A 15,840-nucleotide genomic window follows, 5' to 3' on the forward strand; every position below is an offset into this window, starting at 1 on the left:
GAGATGGCTGCTTTTGCTCCTGGGACTGCTCCTGGCCTGCTCACTGCTTTAAAGAACGAGGTCAGGTGGCGGTGAGCTTTTGGAAAACACAGTAAACAAATGAGCGGGGAACTTGTGACAAGCAGACGGCGGGAGCGACGCGCGGGGATGCAGGAGCTGCCCGGGCCAAACCCAACGAGTGCTTGTGAGCACAGGGATGAATCCAGCCCTGGGGCTGGGGAAGAGAAGGAAAAGGAGGTAGGAAGAGGGAGTGCCTTTTAAATCTGAAGCACTATTTAGATCGTATATAAAGTAACCTGCACATACACTAGGTATAGCTTCTCTGTCCTTAAATAACACACGCACAACACAAATACCGAACACTCAGGGTCGGTATAGATACACGACGGAATATACAGCAGACACGCTGCTTATGGGTATATAAAGTAGGTGTATATATAGGTGTAACAGGTGCGCTCCCCGCGGATTTAAGCGAAGCTTGGCGGAACCTGGTCCAGACAGGTGGCTCCAAGGCCCCGCGTGTCTGTACTTACAGCGAAGTGGGAGGTCGGGGAGAGGAGAAGGGCAGCAGTGGATGAGGGCCTTTCTGTGTGCACCCCCTGTCCCACCACCCCACAGCTCGGGGGCAGAACAAGCACCCCTTCCTCCCACCGGCCTGGGGTTCCCTTGGCTGGTGACTGAGAGGCCGCTACCGAAATCCTCGGGAGCAGCCGAGGGTCCCCCCACCCCCGGCAGCGGGCGGCCGGCGGGGCACGGCGGGGAAGGGCCCGTCGCTTTCCCCGGCGGAGGGGCCCACGGGGGACGCTCCGCGCCCGCGGCCCGGCACTGCCCTTCTCCGGGGGAGGGAGGAAGGACGTCCCGGGTCTTGCTAGTGGAGAGCAGCCTCCGGCGAGGCGGGGGGGCCCAGACCCCGCTGCTCGGGCACCGGCCGGGGAGCCTGCAAAAGGCTGTCTCCCCGCAGCCGCCTGGCCCGGGACAACCCGCCTGCGGGGAGGCGGGAGCAGCGACGACGGGCTGGGGTCCCGAGGAGGGTTGGGGGATTGGGGGATGCAGGGGTGCAGGGAAGCATCCTTGCCCTCGGCGCTGTGGCCGGGCCGATGCCGCCCTGAGTCACCGTGGCCCCGTTTGCGAAGGACAAGGCATGAAAGTCCCTCCGCAGCTTCGGGAGCTGCCGTGCGAGCACGGGGGAGCTGCGGGGGGACGGAGGAAGGGGTGCCCCGCCGTCCCCGGGACAGGCTGTCCGGCGGTGGGCCGTGGCCCGGGCACCCCTGGCCGCGGGGGACGCCCTCCGCACGCCCCGCACGCCCCCCGTGTCCATCCACCACGATGGGCGGCGGTGTGAAGCCCCTAATTGCTGCCCCGAAGCGGGTTGCTAGAGCCTCCCGCTGCTCTTACCTGCTGCTTCCCGCACCGGCACCGCCAGCCCGGCTGTCACCGACCGGGGGGGAGGCGGCGGGGTCCCGGGGGGAGGCGGCGGGGTCCCGGGGTGGCCGGAGCCCTAACACCCCCCCTTTCCCCGCGCCGTGCTCCCCGCTTCTCCTCGGTGTCGGTGTCTCTCGCTTATTTTGTGTCTGCCGGAGGAGAGTTTCCTCCTTCAGAGCAATTTACATTTAATTCAATCTCGGCAAATTTCCTCTTGATTGGTGCTGAAGAAGGGAATTATTGTTGAGTGGGTTTTAGAGGCTTCAAATCCCATATACTTAATATGTTAACAGCTTGCTCTTAACTGGTCTTTTTGGGATTGACTTTTTGACATGTGTTTGAAAGTAAAATATGTAGTGTCATTTGAGCAGGGTAAATATCCCAAAGCAGCAATTACAGCCCTGCCATTACGATTATACTGGCCTCCTCAATACCGAGATACACTCCTGAGGAAGCGGGAGCTTTAGTATTCGTTACTTCTTTGCGGATACGCCTCCCTTTCTTTCCGTTCCGCACACGGAAACTTATGTTCGTGTCTAATTATTAAATGGCGATCTAAAGGTCATATTTTTAATTTTTTAAAAAAATTTTATTGTTTTGGGGAATTCCTTCTGTTCCGCCTCAGAGACGGACCCTTGCTGGAGTTGCCCGCTAGACTTAGTAAGATCAATGTCGAGATATATATATTTTTTAAGTCCTGTCCTGCGCTTTGCCCTGAGCTCGGACCGCGTCTTTTTAACGACGTTGCAGAGCTGCCGAGCTGCAAATATCCTGCAGTCCTGCCGCTGCGGGCAGGGTTTTTGCGTTTGGGTTTTTTTTGTGTGTGTTTTTCTCCCCCCCCCCCCGAGGCAGAGACATTTACGGCCTCCGAGGGTGGCGAACAGCAATCTCTTGGCCGGTTACTTTTTGGAGGCGGCACTGGGGGCTGCCGGCTGGGTGCCGGCCCCTCTCCCGAGGTCCCGAGTGCCGGCCGAGAGGGCCGGCGGGGGAAGGAGCGGGCCCGCCGGCCTCCCGGCGTTACAAACCCTCGGAGGAATTAAGGGCAAAAGTTTTGCTTCGAGTTGATTTCGTGTTCTGCCCGGGAAAGCTGCTGTTCTCTTTTTCCCCGTAATCGGTTTTGCGTTTCATTCGCTCCTAAGCTATGTTCTTGATATTGCTCACTTGCGTTATTATCATAACGTATCTCCGCATGCACTCAAAAATCCGAGTCACCGGCGAATTCATCTCGTCGTCAGGATTACTCCAATCCGATCCCAGAGGCGATTAGAGGGAGGTAAAATACCGCCCGAAGCCTAATCTTTAATTTCTTCCTCTTTAATAAAATGAATAATTCCGTTGCGTTTTTAAGTAAAAAATGAATTGAAAAGGATAATCACTCCGCTAACCTTCTGCTGCGCGTATTAATCTTTTCCTGGAAGTGTTTTAGCGCAGCCCTCCCGCTCCGTGCGCTCCGAGCCTGCCCCCCACGCGTGGGGAAGGGGCCGGGCCCCGGGGCCGTTCGGCTGGGCCAGTTTAGTGTGGAAGGAGCCGGGAGGTCGCGGAAAACACTTCTGGCCGCGGCCCCGGCCGACCCGACGGCGCCCGGTCAGAGCCTGGTCGCGGCTGTGGTTATTATAAGAACCGGTATGAAGAGTGCCGACATCGGGATGGGGTAAAGCCGGGGTTTGCTCTCCCTAAACGCCCCTCCGAGCCGCCCCTCCGAGCCCCCAGAGCCGGCGGCTTGAGAAGAGGCGAGGCACCCCCGGCACGGGACTAAAGCTCCCGCCGCCCCGTGCGCTGCCCCCGGCTTGCTAAAACTCGGAATTAGCGCCTGGCTGCTGGGCTCGCCGCTGTTTCCCACTCAGGGCTTGTTTTTCACCTGAAGGGAACTCGAAATATAAACGGGGGGGGGGGGGGGGGGAAGAGTAAACGCGGGGAGGGAGGGGGGGTTAAGGGGGAGCAGACCCAGGATTACCAGGATGGTGGGCCAGCCGCGGTCCCCGTTTATCAGCCGTCCTTTTCGGTGGGAACCTGCGGGCTCTTGGGCTTTGCCGGGTTGGTTTAAGTTGTAACACTTCGGCGTTTTCTCCACTGACATTTTCTTCGGGGGAAATCTCTCTCTATATGTGCATATACCTCCCGAGACTACGTATAGTCTCCCCATACAGTGAGTGCGTGTTGGCATCCCTCTAGATCTGTTCCTCCGCAAGGAAAAGAATAAAATATTGCTATTTTTAAGCGAATCCATCACAAAGGAAAAAGAGTTGACACCGACCCGCCAAACACAAGTGTTGCCGGAGGTAAAACAAAGTTTGATAGTACGGCACCTCTCGTACAGACCCCTCCAAACCGAAACCCAAAGGGGTGCGAATTAAGCCTTTTCACGTAGCCAGCCTTTAATCACATATCATCGAAATTACAAGTGACCCTCTACAGCAGCGCTCCCGGCCCTCCCGTAATTCATGCAAGCGATTTGTCTGAGTGTGCCAGCTAGGATGGCGAACCGCGGCGATCCCGCCTAATCTAATCAGTCTGCCTGCGAGGGGACCCGGCGGTGTCACCGGCTCCAAAGGGCCCTTGGTGAAAGTGGCTGGGAGGGGCCAGCGGCAGCCCGAGCCATGAGTGACACTTTCTCATTTGTTCCTTTCCCTGTTCAACAAATGTTTAGCCCCGTTGCTGCTAAATGAACGCTTTGCACTCTTTGGCTCGGGGAAGCTATTTATTTTTAAGATTCCTGAATAGGATCAGGAGCAATTAACTTATTTTTGTTTCTCTTTTCTCCCAGCGTATTGGGAGCTAACCTGGAGCAAAGCAGGGAGCTGGCGGGCTGCGCGGGCACCCGTGTGCTGCATCCCGGCACCGGAGCACGCCGGGCTCGCCGTGCCGGCGGGAGGAAGGTGTCCGCCATCGCCGGGCACGGAGCCGGGGCAAGACCCCGCTCGCCCGCGGCGGCGGCCGTCTCGGTGTACCCGCTGCCGAGAGGGAGGGAGAAGCCAAGCGAAAAACGCGAACCTAAGGACGGAAGCGGGAGCCGTGCCCCTGCGGCGGCCGCAGCCGGACGGCGCCCGGACGGGGCTCCCCGCCGCCCCCGGCTGCTCGCCCCGCACCCCCCAGCCGGGCACGGACACCGGGGACAACCGAGGGATCCTCGGGGCTGAGGGCGGACGGCAGTATTCTCCCTAGCGCCAAAAACTTAACTTTGACGGTTGTTGGGGTTTTTTGTTTGTAGGCGCTATTAGAGCAAAACGCGCCCGTTTTGCCGGTGGGAGCCCGGCGGGGGCGGGGGCTGGACTGGGCACCCCCGGTCGGCCGGGGTGTCTCTGCGGGTCCCGCGGGGGTCCCGGGTGCCGTCCCTTTCGCACAAAGCCGGCCCAGCCCCCCCTCCGCAGGAGGGCCCTCCCGTCGCTGCCGGCGGCTCCGCGCTCCTCCGCCCTCACTCAAACGCTTGACCCAAAGCCCCTTGGGAGGAGGCGTATCGGGCACTCCCTGTGCGGGCAGGCTCACCGGCAGCCCACCCCGCAGCCCTACGCCCCCTCCCCGGCACCCCGCGCTCATTGTCGCTTCCCGCGTGGAGCCGCGCTCGCTGCCCACGCAGGGGTGCTCCGACGGCCCTCCGCGCCGGGGGTCCGGTGTGTCCCAGGAGGAGCTCTAGGCAAGCCTGGAAACACCCGGGCCCTCACCCGAGATCCCCCCCGGGACCCAGGGAAGCAATGAGTGGGTGCCGTGTCCCCGGGGCCAGGGAGGGAAGCCTTTCCTCGGGGCGCCTTTGCTGAGCACCCGCTCCCCCAGCGGCCACTCGCCCCCCCCCCCGGTATAGCGCTCCCCGCAAAGCCGCCCCGACGGGGGCTGCCCGCTCGCTGCTCGGGGTCGGATTTAAAGCGCGGGGCAGCTCTTCAAGGTCGAGTCTTACCGGCGGGGAACCGCCCGTGCGGGCGCAAACGGTGGTTTGCGGGGCCGTGGGGTGCCGTGGGGATGCCATGGGGGGCAGCGGCAGCCGCGGGGCAGTGCAGCAGGGACCCTCTTGGCCTCGGCAGCGGCGGGAGGGCTGAGCTCGGCTGGAGGCGGGGGGCTTTGTACCCCAAAGCCGCCCTGCCGCCCTGGCCCATCGCCTCCTTGGCCAGGGGAGAGGGGGAGCCACAGTCGTGTAGGGCGAGCTCTTAGCGCCGGGGACCCGCGCCCCGGCGGCGGGGGAGCCGGCAGGGACAGGGCTGGCAGGGACGGGGCCGCTTTCCCGCCCCGGCCGCCCCGCACTGCCCGCAGCGCGGGGCGCCCACCCGGGTGTGCCTTTGCCTGGTTCGGCTTCAACCGCCCCTTTTATGCCACAAAGGTGCAGGGGGATGAATTAAACGAGAACCCCTCCTGCCCCCTTGCTAAGGGCTCCCTGCGCTCCGCCCCCGCTTAGGGAAAGCTGGGGCAGCGCCCCCCGCGCAGCCCCGGGAGCGAGCGGCGGGAGCGCCGCTGGCGCCTCGCACGAAGGCGGGCAGCGAGAGGGGATGCTGGCCTCTCCCGGGCCGACACACACCTCCGGGGTGCGCTGAGCTTTTAGGCAGGTAAATCCAAGCGCACCGGCGGCCCCCGCTTCCATGTCGGCGGGGTTTTGCCGCGGCTGCTGGCGGCGGCGGCGCCCGGCTCCGAAGCTGTCACACAGATACTCGGTGGCCTTCTCAAGCTCGGCGTTGGTTCACGGTTTCACAATTTTAGTTACTAAGAAAAATAGGTGAATTAATAAGAAATGGAATGACCTTTGGAGCGCTGTCATCTCTGTACCTGCCTTCCTGTGATGTCCGCTGTGCTGCCTTGCTAATAATAACAACTTTTCACATACTTTGTGTCTGAGTTAATTTATCTGAAATCACTAACATCTTGTAACTTCTTCACGGTTACATCATCTTTTTTTTTTTTACTATTTCCGTACTCATCCCAATCTTACTGACAGATGTGTCTTGCAAGTACTGTGCACAGATGAAATTGTATAGCAAAGTGCTCGACATATGGGGTGTACACTTATCACACGTCATGAAATTTGAGTAACTCAGACACACTTCAAACCACAAAAATTCTTTTTTTTTTTTTTTTTAAAATTTTATTATGTCAGGGCACAGAAAGAGCTGACTGCTCCCTAAGGGACAGGGAGTGGGGGGCAGTCCCCAGGCTGGCAGAGCAGGGCCCCACCAGCCAGGGCTGGTCCCACCACATCCAGCCAGGGAGCAGGGCGGGCTGGGGCAGGGGGAGGGGTGGTGGCAACCCAGAGTCCAGATCACCGACATGTTTGTGATGATCAGGAAGGCCTGGAGTCAATCCATGGGTCCGGGTCTGGATCAGCAGGGCCCATAAGCAAGCACCATCAGGGCTGTAGCGGAGCCAGCCAGCACTCCTATTCCATCGCTGGGGCAGAGACTGAGCTGAGGTGGAGTTCCCGGGCAGAGGCTGTGGGTGGAGGGCCCAGGCGAGGCCTGTCAGGAACATGATGGCCTGTGAGTCTTCTTGAGACCCTGACAGGTGAAATTACTATAACCTACTCTGTAATTGTCCAAATTGATAGGGAGAGTTGTTTGCCTTACAATGAAATCCTTCTTGGTGTGGGGACAACTTGGGACAGAGGACAAGCCCACAGGGGAGGTGAGGGTAAATCAGCACGTTTCCCACAGGCCTTATGGCTAGCAGGGCTGGGCAGAGGGGTTACTGCCAGGTCGGTCTCTGCCAAAGGACAGTTGGACCCCTCACCTCCTGGGCTGTGCTGGTGACAGCCACTTCTGTCCCAGTGTTTCCAGCTCCCACCCAGGTCTCCACACTGTTAGTGACTTGCTAGGGACAGCGTTTTGGTATCACTTCCTACTCTCATGTCACCACAGAACCTTAAAAATCTCCTCCTGCCCTCTTCTCAGAGCCCTGCATGGACCTGGCATGCCCCTGCACTGGGAGGCCTCACAGGCGCCACAGGGCCGTCACGGTGATACCTGCCTTCACCTGTTTACAACTGGCTTCTCCGCAGGGTCTCAGGAATGTAAAGACAGTGGGGAGAGGGCAAGCTGGGGGACATTTGCAGAAAGCAAGCTCCCTCTGGGCCTGACTGGCACTGATCTCTCTGCTTCATTGGGTTTGGGAGCTGGGTGTTACGCTGGGCAGCCTGGCTTCCTCCATACCCTGCTGCCTGCCACAGCCAGACTGGGGCCAAGGCTGCAGCTCCCGGCCTGGCAGGCTACCCCTTACCGAGCCTGGGTGTCAGCCACAGCCCCGCCTGGCCCTTCAAACGCCATCAACTTCCACGCACCACCACTAGGATGACAGACTGGAAAGGGGTATGCAATTACTTCATTGCTATTAAAACCTAAACCAGCAAACCTCCCTGGGAGTCTGGGAATGGTGGAAAATACTGCTGAGGCTCCCTGTGCTCCCTCTAGCCCAGCAGAGCTGGTAATGTGAACGCAAGGTAATGGAAGGGGTGCGCTGTGTGTGCCCAGCCCACCCCAAAACATGGATTGCACTGCAGCCGCACACATTGTGGGGCGTGGGGTGCCTGCACCCCTGCTCTCCCAGCCTCCCCGGGCACCTCTGGGCAAGCACTCAGTTGGGGCATGAAGAGCTGAGACAAATGGTCTTCCTCACTAGTTCCCATTTCTTCCTTTTCGCTGAATTCACCTCAACTCACATGCAGATGAGGAGGCTGGTTTGCTGCAGGAAAGAATTGCCACTTTGGGTTTCTCCCTAGACAGCTAGGAAGAAGTGTAACTTGCCCTTCCCTGCTTCGCTGAGCTTCCAAGTGTGCTGAAAAACACTTTCCTTGCAGCTCTCGTTCGCAGTTCCTGCAGCCCCATGTGATTGCGACAGACCCCTGAAGTCCCGTGTTCTGTTCTTGCAGGGAAACTTCATGCCAGCCTCGTAAATCCTCAACGCTCCATCAGCGAAGCCCTTCAGGTATAACCCTATGGCTCAACAAGGACCTCAGCAACCTTCCTTGCTTTTTTGGGTATCCTCTGTGTTCCTTCTGGTTTTGTCTACAGAAATCCAGGAATTAGTAATATTCTTACTAAAAATGAAAAAAAGCTCATTTTTTCCTAAGTTGTGTGAGTTTTGGCTGATGAAAATCTGAATTCCTTCCAGCTCATATTGAGGGTGTAGAAAAACGGGCAGTGGGCACTGTCTGTTCATCTGCCAGTGAGGGGTTTTGTTCGCTTTTTTCTTTATCAAGGCATCGTGTCCTTGGATATTTGTTTGCTATATATATACACCTGCCCTATAAAATAAATATATTTGCTATAAATCACTATGGAAACGAAATACAATCTTTCAAACAACTTGTTCTCATGAGGAATCATAAAACGGTTCAAATGGTTTGAAATATTGAAAACATCTTTTAATTGTAGAATTCTATACAAACTTGGGTAGATACAGAAGTGGTCACGACAAAATGTGTTCTTATTGCCTGAAATTTTTCACAGAAATAGAAACATTGATGGCAAGCTTACTGACATCCAACATGATGAGATATCTTTAAACTTGCAAAATGAATAGACACAACAACACTCCTAAGTAGTTTGTATGTGTTTGACTGTCCTTGAAGTCCTACTACTTATATACCGACTTCAAAATACAAAGAACCGAGATTAAAATTTTTAATGCACATCACATAATAATGTAAAATTAAGCACAAAAAAAGGTAAACAAAGTGTAATCCTGAAAATACACGATTTTTTTACCTAGGGCACTGACTTATTCCAAGAATGATTTCCTGTATAGTTGTGTTTTAAGTGAGGCACACATTTTGTTTTCTGCGCAGGACATCAATATCTGATGGAGACACAAGAACGAATGGTAACAAACAAAAGGGAGAGAAATGTAATCACAAGTGGAACTCAAACTCCATGCCAGTGTTCTTGCAGCCCTAAGCAAAGCTATACATTAAAATATGCTACAAGCATTGTTCTCAAAAAGTCCTTGGCACTTTTCCTCTGATAATCTTACTTTCAGTTTTTTTAGAAAAATGGAGCAAATTACATTTCTGCACCTATATCATAAGGCAAAACTATAAATGCAACTACAAGGACAAGTTACCAAAAAAACCCCAAGCCAAAGATAACCCCCACCCTCAGACCATCACTCCCAAACTCCAAATGCTTCGTGAAATAACATCATCCTTCTTCCTCATCACTGTCTTTCATCGTAATGCCCTGAAGTCCTCCCGCATCCGTGACGGAGACCGTGGCTTCCTCTACGGTCAGACGACTGTGAACGGTATCGTAGGTTTTACTGTTCAGCGTTCCCTCCAGCACGCCTTGCAACCTGAAGTCGCGGTAGGTTTTCTGCAGCAAAAATAAAACATCCTGAATTGGACTCGAGGAAGTCTCAGCGGTCGTCCGCTATCCACTGGCCATTTCTAGTGCGCCAGCGAACAGCTTCGCTGCCCCTGCAGTTAGGGACCTATCATCTAGGGTTTGCTAAAGATTTTGCGGGCTTAGTTTCTGGGCTGCATGAAATGTCTATAAACTCTACAGAGTTTTACAAGCCGCACTTTGATGGTCACTCCTTTAAGGGATTGTGTTTTGTACGACACTTCTGTAACTGTATGCTGATTTCTCAGTAACTTCCATTTGTCTCATTTATTCAATAAGAAACCAACAAAGAATTTTTCTAACCGCATATTGAAATGTGACCGGCTACAGGTAGTCCTGTCATTTCACAGAAAACGTAAATGTCTGACTCTTTCCCTGTAATATGATTTTGTTTGCATTTATCTTTAAATTTATATGCCAAATGTGGAAAAATAAAATAAATTTTAGATTATATTCTACAATGGAAACGTTTCTCAGGCGACTATTTCAGTCACTTAATTTACATTCTCATTCATTTACATTTTGACTCACATCTACATCTTTTTTTTCCCACTTTGTTTCCCCGGTATCCAGCCTTCCCGTGAACCAGTAGATATGACTTTCTTCTTTACTTGCTATCAAGTAAGTATTGCTTTATTCACTGATGCTGTGTTCAGGTGAGTGTATGGAAAAATCATCTACTCTATCGTCTTAAGTTGTAACACATTTGAAATAATCTTTCCTGAAGTTAGCCTAAAAGGCTTAAGAAGGACAAGTTGATCTAGCTAGTTTCTTATTTTGTGTACGCTGTTGCTACGTGTTCCCAATGTTTATGGAAGAGAATGTGGGAAAAAGAAAATGGAAGAGAATTAAGGCCTCTCAGGCCTGTTCCTTTGCCAGAGGAGACTGCACAACCCTTAGAGAAAGAAAAGGGAAAAGAGCTGATCTTGTTTCACTCAGTACTTCAGAGAACTGCAAAAAACACCTCTCAAAATGGGTAACATTCAGCTGGGAGAATTTTTTCTGCCACTATCTGTGATGATTATTTAAACCTTGTTTGAATCACTGCAACTGAGATTTATTTGACTTTCATAGGCCAACTTCAGAGTCAATGGATGCAGCTTATGTTTTGCTCACACACTCCTGCGAGTACCCTGCCTGGTCTTTTTCAAGTGTCACCATTGCATTCCCTTTTTATAACACCGTGCATTCAATTTCCTTTTATGCTGTTAACAGGTCCTACAGCAATTTCTTTCAGTTTTACATTGTATTCCTCCCATTCTCAGACCAGCACTCTGGGGTTCAGTCATTGCTCTTCTCTTGACATACGTTTGCAGGATAATAATGTTCACTTCCAAGCTTAATTTTTCATTTCTCCCTAACTTTCCTCTTGGTCCTTGACCCTTCCTTAGTCACATCCCTCTGCACGTGTCTCAGACATCTAATGATACCTTTATGCCGTCATAAGGCTTTAACGGGAACAAAACATGTTTCTTCTTCTGGTTATTCTTCATAATACCACTATCTTTGCTGCATCCAAACATGAAAGAATCATCTGTTTCTTACTCAGCCCATGCCCCTTAAAAATGACCTCCTACTTATTTTTTGGAATATTTTCAAGAGATGACAGGGGAGGGGCAACACCGCCTCCCAGTTCTTCCAAAAGCAATCAGAAAAGTGCCTTCATTCCCTCTAGAGTTTGGAGGAAATGTGCATCCCCACATGCTGCTCCCCAGCTGGGCTGCAGCAGTGGACGCTTCTTACGATACTCTGCTTGAACCATTGTTTCTTATTTCCCAGCAGTCTCCCGTTTGCCGAGTTCCTGTTTTACCAGATCTGTCTTCTTCACCCACCAAAGCACAGGTGGACAAGATTTTGTCTTCCATTGACCTCTATGATTAACATCCTCTTCTTCAATCTTCTGTATCCGCAGAAGGTGCCATGGAATTTGTGTGCAAAGCAAACCAGGTGTACGGGCATAGAAAGGCTACCACCGTCGCCACTGGGAGCCTGCTTCCTTTGAACAGGGCTAACCAGCATGCCAGGCTGCGGAGGGAAGGCTGGTTGACAGTGTTGCTCATTCACCTGAACTTCAGTTTTGTAAGAGCCTCTTCTTTTAATCTCCCAGGTGATATTTAACTGGTGTAAGTTAGCCTGCCCATTCTTAGATCTCACTGGGCACAGGTTTTATGTCCTGTAACACTCCCCCGCCCCCCATCCCCGAAGGTGATAACTACCTTCGCTTGAGAAGGGCTGTAAAACTTTCATAAGAGCCATTCATTTCAACCACGAATAGCAAATGCTTTTGCCATTTTGGCAAATAATATAATGAAGAGCCAAATTCTGTTCCCAGAGAAAGCAGTTAAGGTCAAAAATAGCAAAGCTAAGCTTGGGTGGTTCAGGAAGCCATGATACCATCATTATCATAACTGTTTTCTTGCATCCCTCTCTCTATTTTTTTCCTTTCAGCTAGTGAATCCTGAAAGTTGCAGTTGCAATTCTAGTGTCCATGAGTTAAAATGCTTCTGACTTTACAGTCTTGCATGAACTTCATGAGAAAAACATTCTGAAGAAAACAAGGTCGCCTTTGGCAACAGGTGCTTCTTATTCCACATTTACACAGGTAACAACAATGTTCACAGGTAAACAAGAGAGAATCAAAAGGAAAAAAATCTGAAATGGCTTTCTCTCTCTTGCCTAAGGGTATTAACTAAGATCTGAAAGGGAGTTAGGAGGAAACTTTCTTTTCTGGTAGGTTAACCCTTAATTGCCTATTGCAAGGTATTCTACACTTTGCTCGGAAGCATATGACATTGGCTGGTGTAAATAACTGAGGACTGGACTGCAGGGATTGGTATTTCTAGTGATACTTATCCCAGAGTACGAAAGATTAGAAAATGTTATCTAATATATTTAATGTTGTTTTCCAGTTGAATCTAGTAATCACATGAATATAAAAAAGAAAATAGTTACTTTTTAGGTGAGTGGGAAAAATGGAAAAAGAACACTACTGGGATTATTAAGGTAAAACAAAAAAAATCAGTAATATGACAAACAATAATTTATTGGGAATACCATACAGCTTTGCTGTACAGCTAACAGTAATCTGGTAAAATTCCTTGGAACAATCCTAATTGTCACTGAGTCGAGAATGGATAACAATTACTAGCACACATATAATTAACATTATATTTAATATATTTAACAAATATATAATAGATATTATATGTAATAAATATATTTAATAAATTGTTTTTATTCTGAAATTTGCTACAACAGTAAAAAAACCCAAACCTAACCTAAAACTACATAAGTTTGCAACTTTATTCCACATTTTTTAACTTTTAGGGAGATAGATCCATACTCATCCATGTTAATACTTCATTAATTTTCTCTCTTTACTATGCAGTCTAACACAAACACATTTTATTTACCTTCACTATCTTGATGAGAGTCTTCAGCTGGTAGATGTGAAGCTGAAGGTCTAATCTATCAGCCAACCACATGCATATGACTTTCATGGAGCTGCTATACCATTGCTGAAAAGAAGGATAAAAAAAAAGCACCAAACAACCCTGCAGTATTCATTTAACAGATTTGGTAATGAGAGGTAATGAAACGCTTTGAAATGATCACAGATCAGCACTTGAAGTCAACAATGATATAATTTCCTGTTAAGAGAATTGCATGGGTCAGTAGGAAATCAAATAACTTGACCTAGACGGCTGTTCTTTACATGAATTAGCAACTGCCATTCTATCTTTCAGTTACAACATTTTCAAGCAAAATAGCGTTATGCACTTCATTATCTGTCAGTAAGAATGGATATTAAATACACAATTACATGAGAGAATTGACAGCTAAAACGGCAAGGGAAAAAACAGGCAGGGTATCTTGAGAGAGAATACGCATACCTAGATTTTCCGATCCAAAGAGGCAAACAGCATCGAACATAGAATATGGAAGCTGTCTTGCTTTTTGCTTTTAAATAACTTCTTTATTAAGTAAAAAAATTCAGAAACCCATGGAAACTGTGTTTAAGTATGATGAAAAAACCACTCCACCCCTCCCAAAATAACCATGTTAAGGTTTGGTTTTGCGTTAATTACTAACTATAATTACAGCTTATCTTATTTCCTTTTTATGTCTTAGGCATGGGTATGTTTTCACTCAAAGCTTCACAAATGGACAGGGTAAAAATAAGCTCTCTGCTATTGGAGTCTATGTTACCGTAAAAAAAAGCTCAGATCCCAATAGCTACTATAACAGTTCTTTCACATTAACTGGATTAAAAGAGATTTTACTAAACATAGTTGTAGCAGTTTTCCTTCCCCTCCTGTAAAATACCAACCAGATGTCATTTAGTGAAACTGTAAAAAGGACGGGATTCTTTTTTTCATTTTAGCAGTGAGAGATTAAAAGAGTTTGTGTTGTAGCTCTGTTTCTAGTCTCTTTCCCCACAGGGAAGAGGCTTAAATTCTTTTCTAATGTAATTTCCTGTGTCTTTACAAAATACACAGATATGCAAAGAGAGGAACCGCTGTGCATATTTTACAATGCGGCACGTTAGGCAAGGTATACATCGTGAAGTAATTCAAAGGAAGGATCTAACATGTCTCATTAGCCACCTCTACGTTAACAAATAAAATAAAATATATATTGAAAAAATGAAGACGAAGTACTGGCTACTGGATGTAACAAAAGACAGAAATAAAATTCTTTCATCAAAATGTAAGGTCTCTGGAAAAAGCTTTAAAGACATACAATAAATAGATGCAAATACTTTTTCCTTACAGGAAACAGTCTCATTGTCACTACCAGTTTTAAGATAAGTTTGAAATAAGATTTTGATATAATAATGGCTTCCATTTATTTTGTTTAATGTGTTAAAATGTATTTTAATTATCAGTCATTAGAAATAAATTACTGTTATATTTTTAAAGTTTCTCCTATTAATTTACTATTTTACAGAAGTGAACAAACACACCACACAAAACGCAGACAGCTGCCACATTTCATAAAAGTGGTTGGATTTATTCAATAAAATGTGGGACTGATTGGGCATCCATAAACTACTGGTTTTTATCAGTGAATGACACACTTGTACTATTTACATTATTTCACCCCAAAATGCGTGCTGGTTCTGATTTCCTTTATAAGTACGTGTAAAATATTAAATGTGACAGAGTGACTACAAAGTGGCAGCTATAAACTACATGACAGGTGTTGTATGTATACAGATACCTAGAAAGTAAAATATAGTTGGGCTTATTCACTAGGGGAACTCTATCGACCTAATAAACATAAAAATTCATATGCCAAGCATTCTACCCAGGACACCTATTGCAATTTGCTTTATATTATATATATAATAATAATAAAAAAGATGAGCCCAATTATTATATTACCACTCAGAATCTACAGTTGTTAATCCCTAACATAATCCTGGCAGAGAGAATGAATTTAGTAGTGGAGTTTTCTCAAAACTGATGTTCTTCCATAAAAAAAATCCAATAATGCAGCCAGGATGTATTTGGTTTGTATCAAGCAGAAAGCGGAAGGGGCTCAAACTTACTCAGACAAACAAACTACAGACAGGATCAAAAATTCTGTGACTGGTTTCCCCATGCAACACCACTGAATGGTGCCAGATCACCGAGAATAGACCCAGTCCCAGTTTCTGGCAAAACACGTGTTTTAAAGCCCAGCCAGACAACTTAATTCAGACGGATGCAGTAAAAATTAGACTCTCCGTGCTCTCTGTGATATGCTTTCATGTACTGAAGACAAAGCCAAGAAATTGGAGAGAATTAATTTTGCTACTCAAATTTGTGAATAAAAACAATGTAATGTGTATTCCTGATTAGTTTTGATATGTTAAACTTTCAGTAAAAATGATAGTACGGTACCTGCTCCTCTGTCAACATACCTTGTTCAGAAAAAATACGACTGCTATTGTATTAGAAAAAGATGCATTCTTATTTTGAAGTGTCTCAGTGTTTTTAATAAAAAAATCACATCCAGTGTATTTTTAGAGTCTTCCCAGGGGTACTTGTGGATAGGATTCCTGTTCACTATTGGTCTTACGCCCACTGGTTTTGAGCACTTAGTATAGGCTGAAGCTGCAGAA

The 15,840-nt window shown here is 49.0% G+C and overlaps 1 protein-coding gene across 15 annotated transcripts in view; it reads right to left on the bottom strand.

Annotated features, from left to right (window-relative positions):
- Positions 1-8,733: 8,733 nt before the first annotated feature.
- CADPS2 (calcium dependent secretion activator 2) overlaps positions 8,734-15,840 on the bottom strand; it is a 319,788-nt gene continuing 312,681 nt past the window's right edge. For all 15 annotated transcript variants that reach the window (XR_012658617.1, XR_012658616.1, XR_012658615.1 and 12 more), the window contains 2 exons: positions 13,145-13,249; positions 8,734-9,701 (listed from right to left, as the gene is read on the bottom strand). Coding sequence is in view for 12 of the 15 variants with exons in the window: in XM_075081181.1 (XP_074937282.1) it covers positions 9,531-9,701; positions 13,145-13,249 (276 nt within the window). In the remaining 3 variants the exon portion in view is untranslated. The remainder of the gene's footprint in view (positions 9,702-13,144; positions 13,250-15,840) is intronic.

This window comes from Phalacrocorax aristotelis, chromosome 1 (assembly GCF_949628215.1).
Source record: "Phalacrocorax aristotelis chromosome 1, bGulAri2.1, whole genome shotgun sequence".
NCBI lineage: Eukaryota > Metazoa > Chordata > Aves > Suliformes > Phalacrocoracidae > Phalacrocorax > Phalacrocorax aristotelis.